At 42.0% G+C, this 17790-nt stretch overlaps 1 protein-coding gene across 1 annotated transcript in view; it reads left to right on the top strand.

Annotated features, from left to right (window-relative positions):
* Nucleotides 1-17790, top strand: part of SDK1 (sidekick cell adhesion molecule 1) — a gene marked incomplete at its 5' end in the record, with an annotated part of 138888 nt that overhangs the window by 69337 nt on the left and 51761 nt on the right. The window contains 4 exons of the mRNA XM_010018940.1: nt 1285-1383; nt 9821-10015; nt 14018-14219; nt 16247-16350. Coding sequence (XP_010017242.1) covers nt 1285-1383; nt 9821-10015; nt 14018-14219; nt 16247-16350 — 600 coding nt within the window. The remainder of the gene's footprint in view (nt 1-1284; nt 1384-9820; nt 10016-14017; nt 14220-16246; nt 16351-17790) is intronic.

The following is a 17790-nucleotide window of genomic DNA, read 5'->3' as shown; positions in this document are numbered from 1 at the left end:
GAGTTCTACAGAAATTCAGTCCAACTCTTAAAATACTTTTAGCTTTGCAGATGATAAAGTTACTTTTAGCTTCATTACCTCTTCAGTATTAAGTGAAGGTTAATGTCAGTGCGAGAGGCTTCTGTTTATTGCTCCCAATGAAGATGAACCAAAAAAAAAAAAACAACAAAGTCTTTTTTTTCATCAAAATCTTTTCAGCATCTTAATGGAATAAACACTGGTTTCTACCAGCGACTTGATTAAGGTAATTTGGTTGGGCTGAAGACACCTTCAGACTTCTGGCTTAACGAGATATTTTAAATGGAGTGCAGGGAAGGAGTAAGAGCATGGAGGGATGGGGATGGGAAGAGGGACAGCAGCTCCCTGACATTTTATTAGTCCTTTTCTCATCATTCTGCTTATGTGGGGACTTGGCTTTTCTTTGAAAGGAAACAAGGAGAAATTACTGTAAGCAGAACTCTGCAGGGAGAGAAAAAGCACTCACTGAAATGTACATATCAGACTATAATGAGAAATGTTTAAAACTGTTTGTTTTGGATAACCCCATTATAGCAGTTCCCTCCGTAAGTGCATGTTGGCAAATGATACAAATTGTACTTCCATTTCCATACCCCTGACAGAAATATGTTGTGTCTCCTCTAGCCTCAACTTAATTAAAAGTATCATCAGGGGTAATGCAGGTAGAATTTGTGCTGAAGGGGAAATTTTGCAGATGCTAGTGTATGAATTAGCATCTCCTCACCTTGTGAACCTGGGATGGTCAGTGCAGCCACCAGCCGTCTGTATTAATGTACATCTTGCCTACCTCAGGTTCTCCTGCTCAGACCTAAGTGCTTAAAATGCATATGTAAAATCAGAAGGCAGTTCAAAGCCAGTGCTGATGACACAGAGAGAGGAGATATTATTCAATTACAACAGGTATGAAGTGGATAAAGCTGACACGTAACTCTCTGGAAAGGCAGCTTCGTGACTTGCTTTGTAGTATGCAGTCAGTTACAGGGACTCCCCACTACACTGCTGGGGGATAACACAGAGCTCCTTTGTCAGCATCCTGCTAAACACAGGTGTAGGAAGACACTGTAGGGTGCACTTGTTTCTGCATTATGTTTGGTGTCCATGGGTGCTGTAGGTATTTAGCCATGAACAGGATTCCTCAGAGGAAATGTGTATTATGTGTGTGCCCCTAACCATCTACTTACTATGGATAAGATACTCCTTCTGTGCAAGGTGAAGAGCAAACCTGTAATTCTGACATGCTAACATGATCTGTGTCTTTCTTTCCAGCCCCTGGGCCACCTGTGAGGCTGGTGTTCCCCGAGGTGAGGTTGACATCTGTACGGATCGTTTGGCAGCCGCCAGAGGAGCCCAATGGAATTATTCTGGGTAAGGGGGAGCTGCAAACCCAGGGCTGAGAGGAGAGGGCTGGGGACCAGAGCGAGCTCTGGCTGTTGGGTTTTCCTTCCCCTGGCATCTTGGATTAGCAACCACGCAAAAGTAAATCTGTGGCTAAAGAAAATACGTTGATGTCAGCTGAGAGACATGGTACACTGTGCTGAGGACAAGTGTTCCCAGTTCCATAGTGTTTGTTTTCTGGAGGCAGAATTACATGTCATTCATGGCACTGTTTGAATTGTCCACATTGGGATTTCTAACCTGTTTGGCTGCTGTCGGACAAAACTGCCTGTAGAGCTGCAGCAGGGGAGAGCTGGAATTCCCTCTCCTTTCCTCCCCTCCCTTTGCCAGGCATGCCCAACGTTTGTTTCATGTGTGCTTCCATTTTATGGCTTCCTTTGTATAATACTGCCTGACATGTTGCAAGAAGCTAACTCATCTTTGGCTTTTCATCAAGGGAAATAGAGGCAGCAAGGCACGACAGGAATTTGGGAAAAACCTTACCTTCCTGCTCTCTTAACTCTTGGGTTGCTTTTGCAATATGCACACCAGCTGCTACTTGTACTTAAAACGTGAAGACTTTTACAATGTAAGAATCCATTACTGCCTCTGAAATTAAAGTAGCTAGTAGTTACCAGGAAATATTCTGTCCTCTGCTGATGTTAAACATATTTAACGGTAGTTCTAGCTGGTGAGTAAAGATTTGTCTCTCAATTCTGAAAACAGAAGCAAAAGCTTTTGGGTTTTGTTTAGTTCTCACTCTGCCGGGCCTTTCTGCTTCTAATTTCACTGCCATCGTTCAGACTTGTGTGTTTTAGCAATATTCCCTAAAGCCTTCATTGTTGGTGGAGAGTGCCTGCTTCAAATGCTACTGCCATGGTGGCATCCCTATAAATAAAGAAACAGTCTTGCATTGCATTTAAGAGTCAAGAACTCAAAATGTTTTCTCAGGTATACAGTTTCCCAAAGTGATCCTGATGCCTGCAGATGCAGAGAAAATCATCAAATGGGATTGGAAGGCGGGTGCTGCAGGGATTTTCTAGGCACGAGAAGAGAGTCCCTGTGAAGCTTGGCGGAGTTTAGCAGGCAAAGACAGATCCATGCAGGGTTTCTCTGCAGCTTGAGGAAGCTTGGCTTCCAGGTTGTCTTGTGGGTTTGATTTGTTGCTTTATTTAAGGAACCGCATGTCCTAGAAGTTGTTCTCAGTAGAGACTGGGATTTGAATCACAGGATGCGGTTAAGGAGGAAAAAAAGTCATTTGATAGAAATGATGAGAAAGTACAAAAGTGATTTTGCTCTCCCCACTGCATTCCAATGTCTCAGGTTGCTGCACTTTGTCAGCCTTATTTGCTGATGTTGCAAGCTTGGTGGAGTAGGAACTCTGTTTTATTTTGTCTTTGCAGAGTGCTTTGTGCAATTCATCCCCTTCTTAGTTTGTTCTTCCTCATTGCCACTATGTTGATGATAAGATCATACAAATGCAGGGTTGGAAGGGAAGGGGAAAGGTGTCCCTTAAAGAATTCTTGGCATGCTTAGCATGTAGACTGTTGTTTCTTGCACAGTCCATTCCCAGTAACACATCCCAGGATACTTGATGCTGTCCTGACTTGACTTTTTTTACAACACTGATGGTGTAACTGTGGTTTATGACCCACTATTCATTCTTACCCTTTTTCTGCAGTACACTTCCAGGTCAGTCAGTCCCTCTTTTATAGGTACATTAAGCTTTTTCTTCGTAAGCATGGTAATTTGCAGGTGCCTTTATTGAATTTCATCTTACAGATTCCAGACCATCTCTCCTCATCATCAAGATCACTTTAAATGACACTCTTGGCCTCAGAAATGTGCACAGTCACTCACAATTTGGTTTCATTTTTGGAGTTTGCAAGTAGACTGCAATTCCATCAGCCATGTCATTAATGATATTGAACAGAACCAGACTCATCCATGAGGTCTCACTGAAAGCTCACTTAATGTCTTCCCAATTTGTTGGCAGACTATTGGTAATATTTCAACTTATTTTTTCAAGTGTTCAAGTCAAAATATGTAGTATTTTTCCTAGATCCTGTTTCTCTTGTTTACTTCTGATGGGCCTATGTGCAACCATGTTAAATCCTTACTTAAAGTCAATGTGGATCATATGTACTCTTCCTACCTGGCCAGTTACACTGGCAAAATGGAAAACAGATTATTTGATATTTATTATGTTCTCCAGACAAATATATATTGGCCATGCCTTGGCACTTTATCATCTTCATGGATGCTTCTATGTTGACTTTTTTCCCCAGGATCTTTCTAGATACTGAACTTCAGCTTGATTTGTCCATAATTCCTCTGGTTGGTATTTCCCTGTTTTAAAAGATAGGGTACTCTGTTTGCCCTTTTGTAATATTCTGGATGTCACCTGTCATCCACAAGTCCTTGAAGATAATCAGTAATTATTTGGAGATGGCTCCAGCTAGATATAAAAGCACCATGGGGCAAATTTCATCAGGCCTTTCTGACTTGATTACATCTAGCTTAGCTAAATATTCGTTAACCTGTTCTCTATTCCAGCCTACATCCCTACTTATATTGTTGTCAGGTTTAATTTGTGTTAAGTATCTAATCAGCGTCAACTTTTTGTGTGTGTGAAAATGAAGCAACAGAGGTATCAGCCTTCCATTCTTTTCTGGTTCTCCTTTCTTGTGTTCTTTTCTTCCCAGTAGTTGACCTGTCCTCCTGTCTTTCAGATTTCTAATGTATTTATAAAACCTTTCTTTTTGCCTTTGATGCCCTTGAAGTTATAAGTCGCTTTGCACTTCAGCCATTCTGATTTCCTACACGCTTGTGCTGTCTATTTATATGCTCCCTTAGACGTGTCCCATTTCAACCTTTTGTCCAATTCAGTTTTGATTTTCAGGTCATTAGTGAGCTCTCAATGCAAACATATTGTGCCTTTTTTTTTTGCCTCTTAAAACTGTCAGCTAAAGTGAATTCCTTTTTCCCTTAGAATTCCTTCCCAGGGGGATGTTACCTGCCAGTTCCTCCACTCCACCCCTTTGAAATCCATTGTCTTTATTCAATAGTTCTCACTCTGATTTTTTGATAGTAAAATATTGAGGTTCATGGAGTAGCTCCAGTGGCAGAGAGAAAAGTCAAAATTACACGTGCTGGCACATCTGTGATCTTTTCTAAGAAGTTGGGCTTCAAAAATAGACAAAAACCCATGTGTGGGATTCTAAATGAAGGTGGCAAGTTTATTTTTTTCTTTCCTGTACACTTTTTAGATCTCTTTACTGTAATGAACTTTGAAAACACCATTGTAGCCCCCACAGTCAAGTGCACTGAAGTAGAGTTGTTAAAAAAATAAGTTAACATAATTTTGTGCAGTGCCCTTTTATTCACTAGTGGGATTGGAAAGAAAAAAACACTTGCTTTGCAAGAGCAACTTTTACTCAAAACCTTTGAACTAATGTTCCTCTTCTAGCTTTGTCCTCTGAGCATACAAGCACCTTTGCAGCTAACATTTTTGTAATCTATATCAAAACATGTTCTAGCATTTCAGAGAGAGATTAACAGGATGAGATACTGGCAGGCACCAAGAGGGAAAACTACTTGTTTGTTTGTTTAAATATTTTACCATGGAAGACTGCTAGGTATTGTCATTAATCCTTTTGGGAATATTACACTGAGGCTTCGCTCCTTCTTCCCTGCGCTCAGCTCAGTTAGCACCCACCATAGTTCCTCCAAATACTATTAAAGCAAAAAGATGCATTAATGTGATATGTTCACTTCTAGCTATGAGCTTCCCTTGCAAACATGAGCTCAGTCTGCATCCTTCCGGGCCCTGGTTAGTATTCCTCGTGGTATCCTTGTATTTAGCGTTTACCTGCAGCTTATTGCAAGAGAGCATAAGAACTCCAGTGAGAATTAGATTGAAATTGAATGTAATCCATATTTGCAAATTCATATTTTGATCCTAGACTGCATTTGCACACCCGTTGGCCCTTAAACAGATAAGCAGTAAAATCAACACACTGGATTGCTGCTCCACTGGGCAGAGCATCACCTCCCAATATTATTTGGCTTTCCCTAAGTTCTGTGACAAATTAATAAGTGTTTGTATCTCTGCTGCACCATGGCCTGCGTGAATGGGTGCTGTCAGTTCTGAAGGGCTTTGTATGGTGATGAGCTTGAAAGCTTTTTTATATTCATAGTGTGTTGTCATCTTCCTGCCTGTTTGCTTTGGGGAATCTACTGGTTGTGTTACAATGACCTAACATTTAACAGGCAGTTCAGACTGTTGCCATTTATTGAGTTCAGAAAGCATAGCTCATGAAACTGCTTGCAGTTGTGCAAAAAATACTTAAGAAGATGCTAATGCAAAAAATAAGCCAAGTTTCAATGAATAAATAAACTGCTGAAGAGTTCAGGGCTTTTTTTTTAATGCTGTTTTTGCCTGGTGAATGGCAGAACTCCCAATAGCAGAAGAGAGTTGGGATCTAATGCTGTGGGGGGAGAAAGAAAAATGAACAAAACAATATGAATTTTTCTTAATCCAGATACTTCATGTTCTGTAGGATACTCTTTCCCCCAAAAGATGTGATCACCTTTCAAAGATTCTACTTTCATTCATAACCTTTGATTTTATTAATTTTTTAAATCTAAAATACCTGTGACATCTTATTGTCATAATCTAGTAAGGGAAAGAAGCTTCCTTATTCCTCTGTTGGAGCAATTGCAGTTATTGCCTCTCATAGCCCTCGAGCATACATTAATTTCTCTTTGAACACTTTCCATTTACCTCTATTGATTTACCTTTTGATTTCACTTAACATTTCATGTCTTCTCCCTTCCCTTGTTGCTGAAATGCATCATCTTAATAATTTTATCTTTTTGATCTTGCATTAGCCCTAATTATCATCCAAGCTGTAGTTTAAATACTGTGTCTTCTGTATCACTCATAGAAAAGTGATGCCTTTTATGCTAGTGTGTCTCCTCGCTGTCCCAAATAGGAGAAGGTGATGTAGGGGATCAGAATTAGGATACAAGGTATCTCTTGGGTGAGTTGTAGGTGGCAATAAGAGTAAGCTGAGTTCAGGTGCAGAGATTGGATATGTACCTTTGAATCAGAGCAAGAGAAGTGTTGAGTTTCTGAGGGAATCTGTAAAGGTGATGGCTCCGGATGTGTAAACTCTGCCTGAGATATCCAGGAAAAGAGATGTTTATCCAGACTGTCAGCCAACACAGCAGATGTAGGAGAGGACAGTGAGGGCCGATAGTGTTTTTCACAGGGATGCATTGACAGGGAGTTTGCGGAGCATGTCAGAGACAGGCTGTGACAAGTGATTTCTTCTTTCTCATGGCTAAATTAGTTTTCACACTAGCCAAGGATCCGCTCTTGTGTAAGTTATTATAATGGCCTAGATACTTATGTGTTCTTTTGCCTAATCTGAGCATGTTTGTAATTGGCTTTCTAGCATGAGTACCACCAGTTAGCAATAAATAGTTATCTTTCTATTCCCTCTTTACATTTTAACTACACTTTGTATTTTAAGAGGTTTAGAAAAGTGAGGAAATTACTCAACAAGGATATGTCCCAGATATCAGACTTATCTTTTAATAACTAGATAAATCAATTTTTCTATTCTTTTAATATTCTCTGTTTCCCTCTAGGTCTTATTCTTTCTGTCTTATGTCCCTTTATCAAACTTCTTCAGCCATCTCAGTTGCTTCTTCCTTCATCTTCCCTCTGCTGTAAGAATTTCCGCCATGCTTTTCTTTGACTATTTTCCCCCCTTATAAGGATCCTACACCAGGGTTTCCACTCCTGCATTCTTCCAATGTGTATAAACAAAATAGTTGTAGTATATCAATTCCTTACGCCCTTTGCTGCTGGCTTTCTGAGGATTTTAAAATGATCAAAATATTATAGGTACAGCAATACTTTGGTGAGATATATTGGATCAGTAATGAGAGAGCTGGTGTTGTGGATAAAAGGAGGTAGTTTGCAGGTGGAAAAAAGAAATGTTCAAAGTGTAATACCCCAAGACTTTGCTGGGATCTAAGCATGCTCAGCAGCTCTGAAAAATCAGGCCACTTTTTATCTATTTTATCAGAATAGACTATTTCAGATGGAAGGGACCTACAGTGATCATCCAGTCCCACTGCCTGACCATTTCAGGGCTGACCAGAAGTTAAAGCATGTTGTTAAGGGCATTGTCCAAATGCCTCTTAAACACTGACAGTCTTGGGGTGTCAGCCATCTTGTTGGGAAGTCTGTTCCAGTGTTTGTTCACCCTCTCAGTAAAGAAATGCTTCCCAATGTTGAGTTTAAACCTCCTGTGGTGCAGCTTTGAACCATTCCCATGAATCCTATCACTGGATACCAAGGAGAGGAGGTCAGCACCTCCCTCTCCACTTCCCCTCCTCAGGAAGCTGTGGAGAGGGATAAGGTCACCTCTCAGCTTCTTTTTCTCCAAACTAGACCAGCCCAAAGTCCTTAGCTGTTCCTCATAGGACATTCCATCCAGCATTTTAAGTAGTCTAATGCTATCCACCCAGCTGTGGAGATGTTACTGTAAGAATATGCTTGACAGAGCAGCTGCCACAGTGTGTGTGAGTACCCCAGGCAGCACAAGGTGAGCCCTCAGGTGCTGAGAGCCTTTCACTGCTGATGCCCCTTTTCAAACATGGGTGCTTGCAGCACGTTAAGGCACTGCAGTGAAATCAGCTCTGTACCCAAACCTATTTGTAACTGCAGCCCATGAGAGCTCAGGCTAAAGCCACAGGTGCTTGGAAAAGCCAAGTCACTCTTTGAGGTATCAGTGCCATCAAATTTGTTCCATGTGAGGCAGCTACAGCTGTTGCCCCACATCCCTTAGCAGCTGCCACAGAAAAGAGGAAAGGGAAACACTGGTGCATCGTCAACGGCACAGTGAGAGTCAGCACACCAAAATTCATACCATCTGTATCCCAATTAAATTCCACTGTTTGTGACAGCGTGCACCACACACAAGTATGTCATTCATTCAGGAGAGCATTGGAACTCTGTGCTTTTTCTGTGAGTAGGCATGTGGCAATTGATGCATATTCACAGTGGGGAAATAAATGTCATTGCTTTTGTGTAATAGCCACAGGTAAGATAAAAATCACATTTTTCATGCACTGACCTTTATAAATGAAGCACGCCAGGTTTGGCTTCCCTTGTTCTTGTTGCAGCCAAAATGTGGTGGGAGTTCAAACTCTAGCTGGGATATTAATTCCAAGAGAGAAAGATGGTCTCAGGTGCTGTAGACCCCTTTCTCATTCAGAAGATGAGCAAAGGGTTGGCAGAATCATGTCATGACTGTTTTGTTTTCAGCTGGTTTGATTTGGATTTGTTGGCTGCCCTCTGCCCTGTGTAACTCCATGAAGCGTTTAATCATACAACTGTATTCAGCTTGGGCAATAAAAGCCCCACACCAGTTCTGGTATTAATTGATTTTGGAAGTCAGCAGCTGGACTGAAAGTTACCATTGAGCTCCAGAAGTGAAAGCCTGATTCAGTTGCAGGATTTACAGAATGGGTTTGAACATTTGGCAGATCCTCTTTGGGGGACAGTTGTTGTTAGTGGTGCGTGAGGACTCTGGAAACCCTCCTTTGCACAGTTGGATCATTAATAATACAGCCTAAACTGTGAAGGCCTAATTATCAGGCAGGTTGGAATGGGGGTTATCACTTACAGGCATCAACAAAATTGATTATTAAGTGCTGTCTGGTTGAAGCAGGACCTTGCAGCTTGGGCTGTGGGCAAAGGCAGCAATGTGGAACGACAGAAGGATGCTTTTGTTGGCAGTTCTGGCACTCGCTGTACAGATACAGGGGAGTGGGAGAGCTGAGAAAAAGACAAGTGCTAAAAGCAGGAGCAAACCTATACTTGAGCAGTGTGGGGGTTGCATGGTTTGGGCAGTCCAGCTGCTCTGCAGCTGAAGAACCTTTAGTTTGAGCCTGTGAGAGGGTGGAACAGCATAAAAGTGTGTGTGCATGCACATGTGTGCTTGGGTGGAAAGCTGAAACAGAGAGCGTTGTCTTGAACTGGCTCAACCAGGTGACGTTAGTTGCACGGACTCAGTTTGTTCCTTTGCCTTTCCAAATGCTACCAGTACGCTCAGGAAAGATTAAGCTGGTTTTGTATCTTCTTAGTATAAGGAATGGGAAGTGAAATCTGTTTCGTGGCAGATAATATTTGGTAGACCCTTGTGTGCCACTGTGTGTTTCCACTCTTAATGTATGGTGCCAGAGTGGGCAGGGGGGAAGGGTCTGCTGTAGAGCAGAGTTTTATAACACTAAAGGAAGTAAATTACTTTGGCATCGGGTAAACAAGTAATTATGTTAAACTCTTTTGTACCTGCTAGAAAAAGAATCCTAACTCTTTTTCTCTCTCCTCTTGCCGCTGTGATTTCAGGGTATCAAATCGCTTACCGTCTGGCCAGCAGCAGCCCGAACAAATTCACAACGGTGGAGGTTGGCTCAACAGTCAGGCAGTTTACTGCTACAGATCTCACCCCTGAGTCAGCATACATCTTTCGGACATCTGCCAAGACCAGGCAGGGCTGGGGGGAGCCTCTGGAAGCCACAGTGATCACTACAGAAAAAAGAGGTAATGGTTGCACCCACAGGTTGAATTACATTCTGTTGCATGCCTTGGAGCCTGTGCTGCACTTAGGGGAATTTTAATAACAGGCTACAGCCTGTACACCTCCTCCTTCTCACCCCATAAACCTACCCCAAACCATAGCAACATCATGATTTGAGAAACCTGGTGAGCAGGACAGACTTTTATGAGACACAGTTCTTCTAACCTGCCGGGCTGTTGGAGATTGATTTTTCCATCAGCTGCTATATTGGCCATATGCAGCCTCCTTCTGCAGTCAGATCTTTTTTTCCACTCTCTCATTTTCTAGAAAGATTGAAATCTTAAGAAAGTAAGTGATGGATGAATTATATTGATTAGAGAATGCAAAATGAGAGGTGATGTTGCAGGATTTCTCCATGGCTCTTCCATTGTACGTCAGTCCTGACCTAATGTGTTAGTAATTACTCTGGCCTTTCTCTGCTGCACATTCAAGCAGAGTGTTTGCATCTGGATTGCCCAGAATTTTTCTCCTTCTTGTATCAGCCATAAAATGGTTATTTGCATTCTGAATCTCCAATCAAATTCTGTTCTGTAGGGACCCTACTTGAAGAAAGCAGGAGTTACATATGTATAAATGAAGCCAGATGCTTAGATACCAAACATATCAAAATGTGAAAGACAAAGCATTGCAGAATCTGCTCTGCATCCTTCTTGCTTCTAATGCTTTGGCTAAGTAATTGCTCCATTCTCCAGTCTTAGAACAGATCTCTAGAGCTGCCAGTTAGAAAAAGTGTATTTTCTGCCTCTGCATGAGCATTTCTTATTTTTTTAAATTCAGAGCTAAAAGAGAATATGTTGGTAGAGAACATGAGTGTGGTTTTTCCTCTGGTCTTGTACCATATGTCAGCATGGCTCACTTGTGCATCACTGGATTTTGTTCCACCCTGACCCATTGCACTGTTGGATATTGATCTTTAAGAAAACTTCCTCAAAAATTAGAACTATGCAACTTCTGAGATTTCTAAAAATCCCAGTTCAGAGAGAAGCACACTTCAGCAGGTAACTAGGGCAGACTTCCACTGATGTCTTTCAACTATTGTTAGCACTTTTGCATGTGCTTGTGTGCCTGGTCTTGGCTTTTGCCCAAGCCTTGCTCTATAATATAACCAGTTATATTTAGTTTTAATTCTTAAAGTGTGCCTACTAGCAAACTCTTGCATTAAGTCCTTTGTACACCTTGCAGATTACTTAGAGCAAGAGTAAGGATTTCTCGTGCTATTTTCCCACAGTGTCTTCCTTATAATTCTCCTATAGCTCTTCTAAAAAAGAGGATATTGGCCTGGTGTTCAACCACCAGCAGTGAGGATCTGTGGGGTGCAATTCAACTACTTCTGGCCTGCCTGGTTGGTGTTAAAATTCCCACTGGCATAGTTCTCCAGGTCATGTGCAGCCTCCCCAGTGCATAACAGTGCAGTTCTCAGAAAAAGAACCTTGAGGGCTGTATTAGGAAACTTAAACTGCCTCTGCTAAAGTTACTGTCCGTCAAAGAGATTTATCAGCTCAAGATTTCTTCCACCCTTGTCTGATTGCTGTCAAAGTTTAAAGTCCAACATGTGGAAGTTTCAGAAAGATCCACCATGCCCAATAAAGTGAATACTCAAAGCTCAGAGCCTTTCCTTTTCAATAAAATGTGCTCACTCACATTTCTCAGACCGTGCACAAGCTGTTGCTGGATACACAATAGCTCAAGGCAGAACTTCCAGCTCCGCTGCAGGAACAATGATCCCTTGTTGCTATCAATGCTTTAGGGTTATCTTGAATAGGCAAGTCATAGTATAAAATGAACCCTTTCTCTGTTTGATGGATGGCTCTGCTGTGTCTCTGTGCATGCTACAGAACCGAGTCCCAAGGCACTGAGAGTTAACTGAAGTGATCCCATATGTAAAGGGTAGAGAGAAGAATGTGTAATCTCACATCAGCAAGAGTGATGAGGGGATGATAAAGAAACTTATCCAGTGCAGCTATTCTGCTAACAACTAAACAAACAAACCGACCTGAAACTTGTGTATATAACAATACACTACAGTGAAAAGATACTTGATTTCTGTTAATGAAAATGCATGTAGTCCTTGATGCTAAAGTAGGCAATCACAAAAATTCCCTTGAAAATTAGCAAAACTGGACACTCTTGTCTGTATAAATTCCTTGGATAATCTCAATACCAATCTTTACATTTTACAACGATGGCTGTGATTTCTAGATCCCAAGTTGCATTGTAGCTGTATTGGCTAGAGGTTCTTCTGTAGTGCTTTGAATCTACGCAGCGGTGTGATACCCTCCACAATAGTCAATGCCAGTGATCAGGGCAGAACAGTCAGAAAATGTAAACGTAGTGAGAAGTTAAAAGTAGTTCATTGAGTCATATGGTCTGGCCTCACATTCCTACACAAAGAGCTCACCTTAGCATTTGCTTGGGGCTTAAAATCCTGTAAATAAGCACTTTATACTAATGGATTTGTACAAACAGTCAGGAAGTGTATCTTGCAACACATGAGATTTTAAGGATCTCCCATTAGCAGCAGAAGGAAACCCAATCATGGGAGACTGACTGCAAGATCTGACCTGCCCCAAAACTGCAAGCTGGTTAAAGCTTATCAGCAGAGAGTATTAAATCCCTGCACGACACTTGCTTCCTCTGATAGAGTAACCCTGAATACCTGTCTCAGCCTGTCAGTGTAAGGCATTGACCTTTTGCATTGTACTCTAGCTCACAGGCTGCTGGCACTGAGGGCTTCCTCCAGCTAATAGCTTACAAGTCTTTGGGCACTGATGTCAGCAAGAGCAGGCTGCAGAGAAATGCCAAAACATACAGGAAATGGTTTTAGGGAATGGCAGGGAAATGAAGTGCTCACCATGCCGGTACTGTGAGGAGTCGGGCAGGCGGAGGTGTGTTTGTGGAAACAAGTGCTGATGAAGTTGAATTGAATTGCTTCTCAAAAGCAAGTCACTGTGGTGTCTCCAATCAATTCCTGCTTTATTACATGCCACACATTTTAATCAGAATCAATAATCTTCATGATAAACAATTAAATAATTATTCCTCACTCTATAGAGTTTCTTTATTGAAATCGATGGAGTGCGGAGACACAGTGACGGGAAAGGAGATCTATATTGGAACAGTTGGGGACTGGCATGCTTACACCTGCATTACCATTCCCTGCCTCATCTAAAAGGTGTATGGGTAATTACTCTGAAGAGATCTTCCTCAGCATTGGCACTGGCTGGTTTGACTTCGCAGGTTCAAGGTTAGTGGGTATGAAAAGAAGAACTAGGGAGGTCTGGAAGTGAACTGCAGCAGGTGCTCAAGCTCCAGCTCTGCACTATATCCAAGCTGGGGTTTGGAAGCAGCAGGAGCTGGTGCTGGTTCCCAGTTCCTTGCCAGAGTGAGCTGGTGCAGGAATTCAGTATCAGATGTAAGTCATGCACTTGGACTCTGCTACACAGCAGCCTGTTCCAGCTCATCCCTTCCTCTTCTTCATGCCTCAGCTAGGGTGCAGCTGGTGGAAAAGGATGCTACGTAGCAGATGGAGAACACAGTCCCATGGTACCAAGTAGTAAATAGTTAAAAAAGCAGTAAGCATAGGTTAAAAAGTAAACTAATTTACAGGCAAATCCAGTCAAAAGAGTGATTGCAGCTGGAAACATAGCTAAGTTTCATTAGAGATTTGCTTGGTTTGCTCGGCTGCTCGTCCTAGTGATTCTTCCTTAACCTGCCAGGCTAAGACCAAGTTTGAGGTCTGTTTCTAGGAAGATGTATATTCAATGGTGACCTTTCATGCAGGGAGATAAAAATCAGTTTTACTGCTCTTTGCAACAGAAGCTTAAAAAATGGGATGGCTTTTATACTACATGGGGCAAATCCAACAGTGCAATCTCCTGTGGCGTTACCACTATGAAAATCAGATCACATTTCACGTTAGCTTGAATTGCCTCTCAAAGCAGCACCAAATTGTGGTTTACTTGCAGAACGACCAGCACCTCCCAGGCAGGTGATGACCCCCCAGGGTGATGTGACATCACGGAGTCTGCTGTTGACATGGGTCCCTGGAAGTGATGGATCTTCACCAATACGATACTTTACAGTACAAGTGCGAGAACTGCCAAATGGAGACTGGCAAACCTACTCCTCTTCCATCAGCCACGAGGCAACCTCCTGCATTATTGAAAGGTACCATACGATCCCAGGCTGGCATAGAAATTCCCACACTTTGCCCTTCCAAGAGTTAGGAAACCAAAGCAAGCGTCACTGAGCTTCATAGTCTTTTGGGGGGAGAGAGGTTAAGTGATGCCACTGCTCCTGTTTTAGAGGTGGTGTTATGAACAGCAGTTGAGAGAGTTGCTGAAGGTCATGCAATAAATCTAATTAAAGCTGGATTGCAGTGCATCTTTTTTGAAGTCGTTCCTGAAAGCTCAGCACCATAGATAACGTTACTCAGGCTAAACTATAGGTAGCTACACAATGCTCTCTAAAATACAACTAGTTAAAAATCCTTTCAGCAGTGACTGGTGTAAAAATCCATTCTCAATGCTGCATTGCAATTATCTCTATATAAGCTTTTCCAGATGAAATGAGAACCATTTCTCTCTGTATTTTCCCTACTGAAGTTTATAGATAGCATCAGAATGTTTAAACTTTGTTACTCAGGCTTCATTATATCCTCAGCGATGCTGTTGTAATTAAAGTCCTTGGAACAGCAGTGAAAGCAATTGAATGTCTGTGCAAAGGTACTTGTTTTGCTGTCCATTTCCTCTGTTGATGAGCTAGTACAAATGAGATTATTTCGAAAAGGCCATGGGCTTTTGGAGAATCAAGTATTCAAAGCATCCAGGTACAGATTTTTTAGGTCTATTAGAAAAACATCAGTAGCTATGGTATATGGCAGCTCACTGGTCATGTGCCAAAAAATACAGATCTATTGCTATTCTTTTGTCTGAACTGTAGAAAAAGTAAAGCTTGTTAATTATAGGTACAAATATAGACCTGATACATTGACCTTGGAGGTCTTACACCCCCCCTGAATTGTACACAGTATCTTTCCAGTCAAAACCTGTAAAATCAAGGAAACCAACTATGTCATTTAGACTTGACATTGGCGTTACTGAAAGCAAAAGATCAAGAAATAATCTGAGATTACTCAAATTATTCAACTTGCTGTAGATACATAATGGTGTCCTAATAGAGTAGCACTATTGAAAGAGGTTTCTTCTCCCTCTTGCTAAAAGCATTTTCCTGTCAAAGTCTAGAAGAGAAGTACACAGGTGATGGGAGAGCACTGCCCATCAGAATGCATCATCCCTTGCTGTTTAATCGTTCCTTACAAGTAACTTTACTTGGGTTTGTAGTCAGTGTTACATCTGCCAGCTGATGGCTAGACACTACCAATTAATTAGCTAAATCCCTCCTAACTCACAGCTCTGCATTTCTAGCCTCTGCAAGTGACTCAAAAGGCAGCTTCCCCCCCACCTTCCCCCGCCAAGCCAAGACAGAAGGATCTTTGCGAAGGTTATGTCAGTTGGAAATCACTCTTTGTATATCTTAAAGCACTGCGTAGATAAAAGATCTGCAGGGAACCTGTTGTTACTCTCTTTATTAAATAATCCAGATAATAGCATTAATTTGAAATTCAGTAGGAATAAAACACACTGATCAAACAGTATAGTGTAGAGGATGAGTCAGAAGGCTGGTGCTCAGAATTTCAGTGCCTGTTGTGCCCTGGCTGGCCCTGGGCACACTGCCAGCCTCCTCTCTACTTGTCATCCTCATCCATGCACTGAGCATGAGCTGACCCACAGGTCAGTTTTGAGGACATCTCAGGCAAAGCTCCTTGAAAGCCAGGTTTTGCACAGCCGTAGAAATAACAGCCAATCATGTCTTTTCCAACAAGCTCCAGTCATAGGCTGCTCCCTGAACTGCAACTTCATGGCTGTTTTCTGGAGCCCAACTCGGCTATCAATCCATGAGAGTATTGAGGAACGCAGGCTAATGGAAATCTGAGTTGATGCTGAAGGCAGAAAGAGTGCAAACACCCCCATGTCCTGAGGCAGGTGGGGGAGGCTGCAAAGGAAAGGTGATGTGGAGAAGAGACAGACTGCTCAATGTCCTTAGCTGCCAATAGGCAGGTTCTCTGTAGAGGCTTGTTCTGAGGTCTTGTAATGATGCAGGAACATTTTAGCCTTGTTTTTTACATTCCACAGCTTGAACCCCTTCACCTCTTACAAACTGCGAGTGAAAGCAACCAATGACATCGGAGACAGTGACTTCAGTGCAGAGACTGAGGCAGTCACAACTCTGCAGGATGGTAAGCAAGGAGGAGAGGCACATGGGGGCAGTGGGCTTGCTGAACCCACTGCAATCTGTTTTCCACTGGGACCGTGGAGTGAAAATTCAATAGCCAATGCAGTTTTGTTCATAGGAGATTGATACAGGTAGTAATGAGATGTGGCTGAATTAATAGCAGGCAGCCTTAAGTGTCCTGCTGTGCCCTCTGATCATGAATCATACTTTCAGGAGTCTCAAAATGGAATTAAACTCTGTTTGATTGGCTTCCAAACTTTGCACTAACCATTATCTTTGCAGAAATTGAATAATTTAGAAGAGATCATTAAAAATAAATGCAGAACCATGCATACATTTGAAGAAGTTTCTTCAATTGTTTTCACACACAGTCCGCAACAGTCTGCAATATGGCAGAATTGCTGAAGTATAAGTAAGAAAGAGTATGAAGATCCTGGAAACATGGGCATTTAATCCTGCAGATCAGAGCTAATAAACTGTGAATGACATTGACAAGGCTTTTATTTTTAGCCTTAGAGATCAGCTTCTAATTCCTTGATTGTATGAAGTCAATGCTTGAATGCAGAAGTAGCTCTGATGTCTTGAATGGAGAAAGGAACTCTGAAGTGTGGGGAAGCATCAGTATTTACCCTTGGCCTGGGAAATGGGGTAATACTGGTCTGCATCCTTATATATGGTGCTAGGAAGTAGCCAGTATTTCATGCAGCTCAGGGAATGGCTAGTTAAATATGACATTGAGATATAAAAATAGGAAACAATTTTGCAAAGGAATGTTTAAAGAAGGTGATCTTGAAGTCAGAAAAACAGAGGACAGGGCTCAGGAGTATCCTAAGTTAAACAAGAACCTGTGTAATACTTGAATAACATGCCTAGGAGCCTTTTAAACACATCCTGCCTCTCCACCTTCCTCAACAGCAGCTGCTGTATCAGTGCAGGCTGTAACTAATGAAGCAGCACTGACTGTTTCAGAATTTAAAATTTTATTTTCAATTCTCTTTGAATGTAGCTACAGTGAATCCAGAGTTGTGCTTGGCCTCCTCACAATACCATGGGGAAATGCAGGGGAAGCTTCTCACCTTCTTAACAAACTGAACATTTATTCTGCTGAGCAAACCTGGTGCTGCCACTAGAGCATTGCACTGTGGAGGGCTGTCAGCTCCTGATAAGCCGTGTTTGAGCTGCTCTGGTGTGTGGGGGTATGTGCTGTAGGCCATGGGCATAGGAATGGGTTAATCCGTGGTAAATCAAGCTGTCCTAACTGAAATAGTCTGTGATGTTGTGACACAGACTCCTGAAAACAAGGTGGGTTTGCCCCAGCTGTGACAAAAATACCATGGAAAATTTGGGAGCAGCTTGCTGGCATTTCCATGCAGCTGGTTTAACTTCCTTTCACATGTGTATCCAGCAGTTTGTGAGTGGCTGGCATGCTGCAGATTTATGCCCT

The sequence above is a fragment of the Nestor notabilis genome, unplaced genomic scaffold, assembly GCF_000696875.1.
Source record: "Nestor notabilis isolate BGI_N333 unplaced genomic scaffold, ASM69687v1 scaffold3057, whole genome shotgun sequence".
Lineage (NCBI taxonomy): Eukaryota > Metazoa > Chordata > Aves > Psittaciformes > Psittacidae > Nestor > Nestor notabilis.
This window is presented reverse-complemented; position numbering and strand designations above follow the sequence as displayed.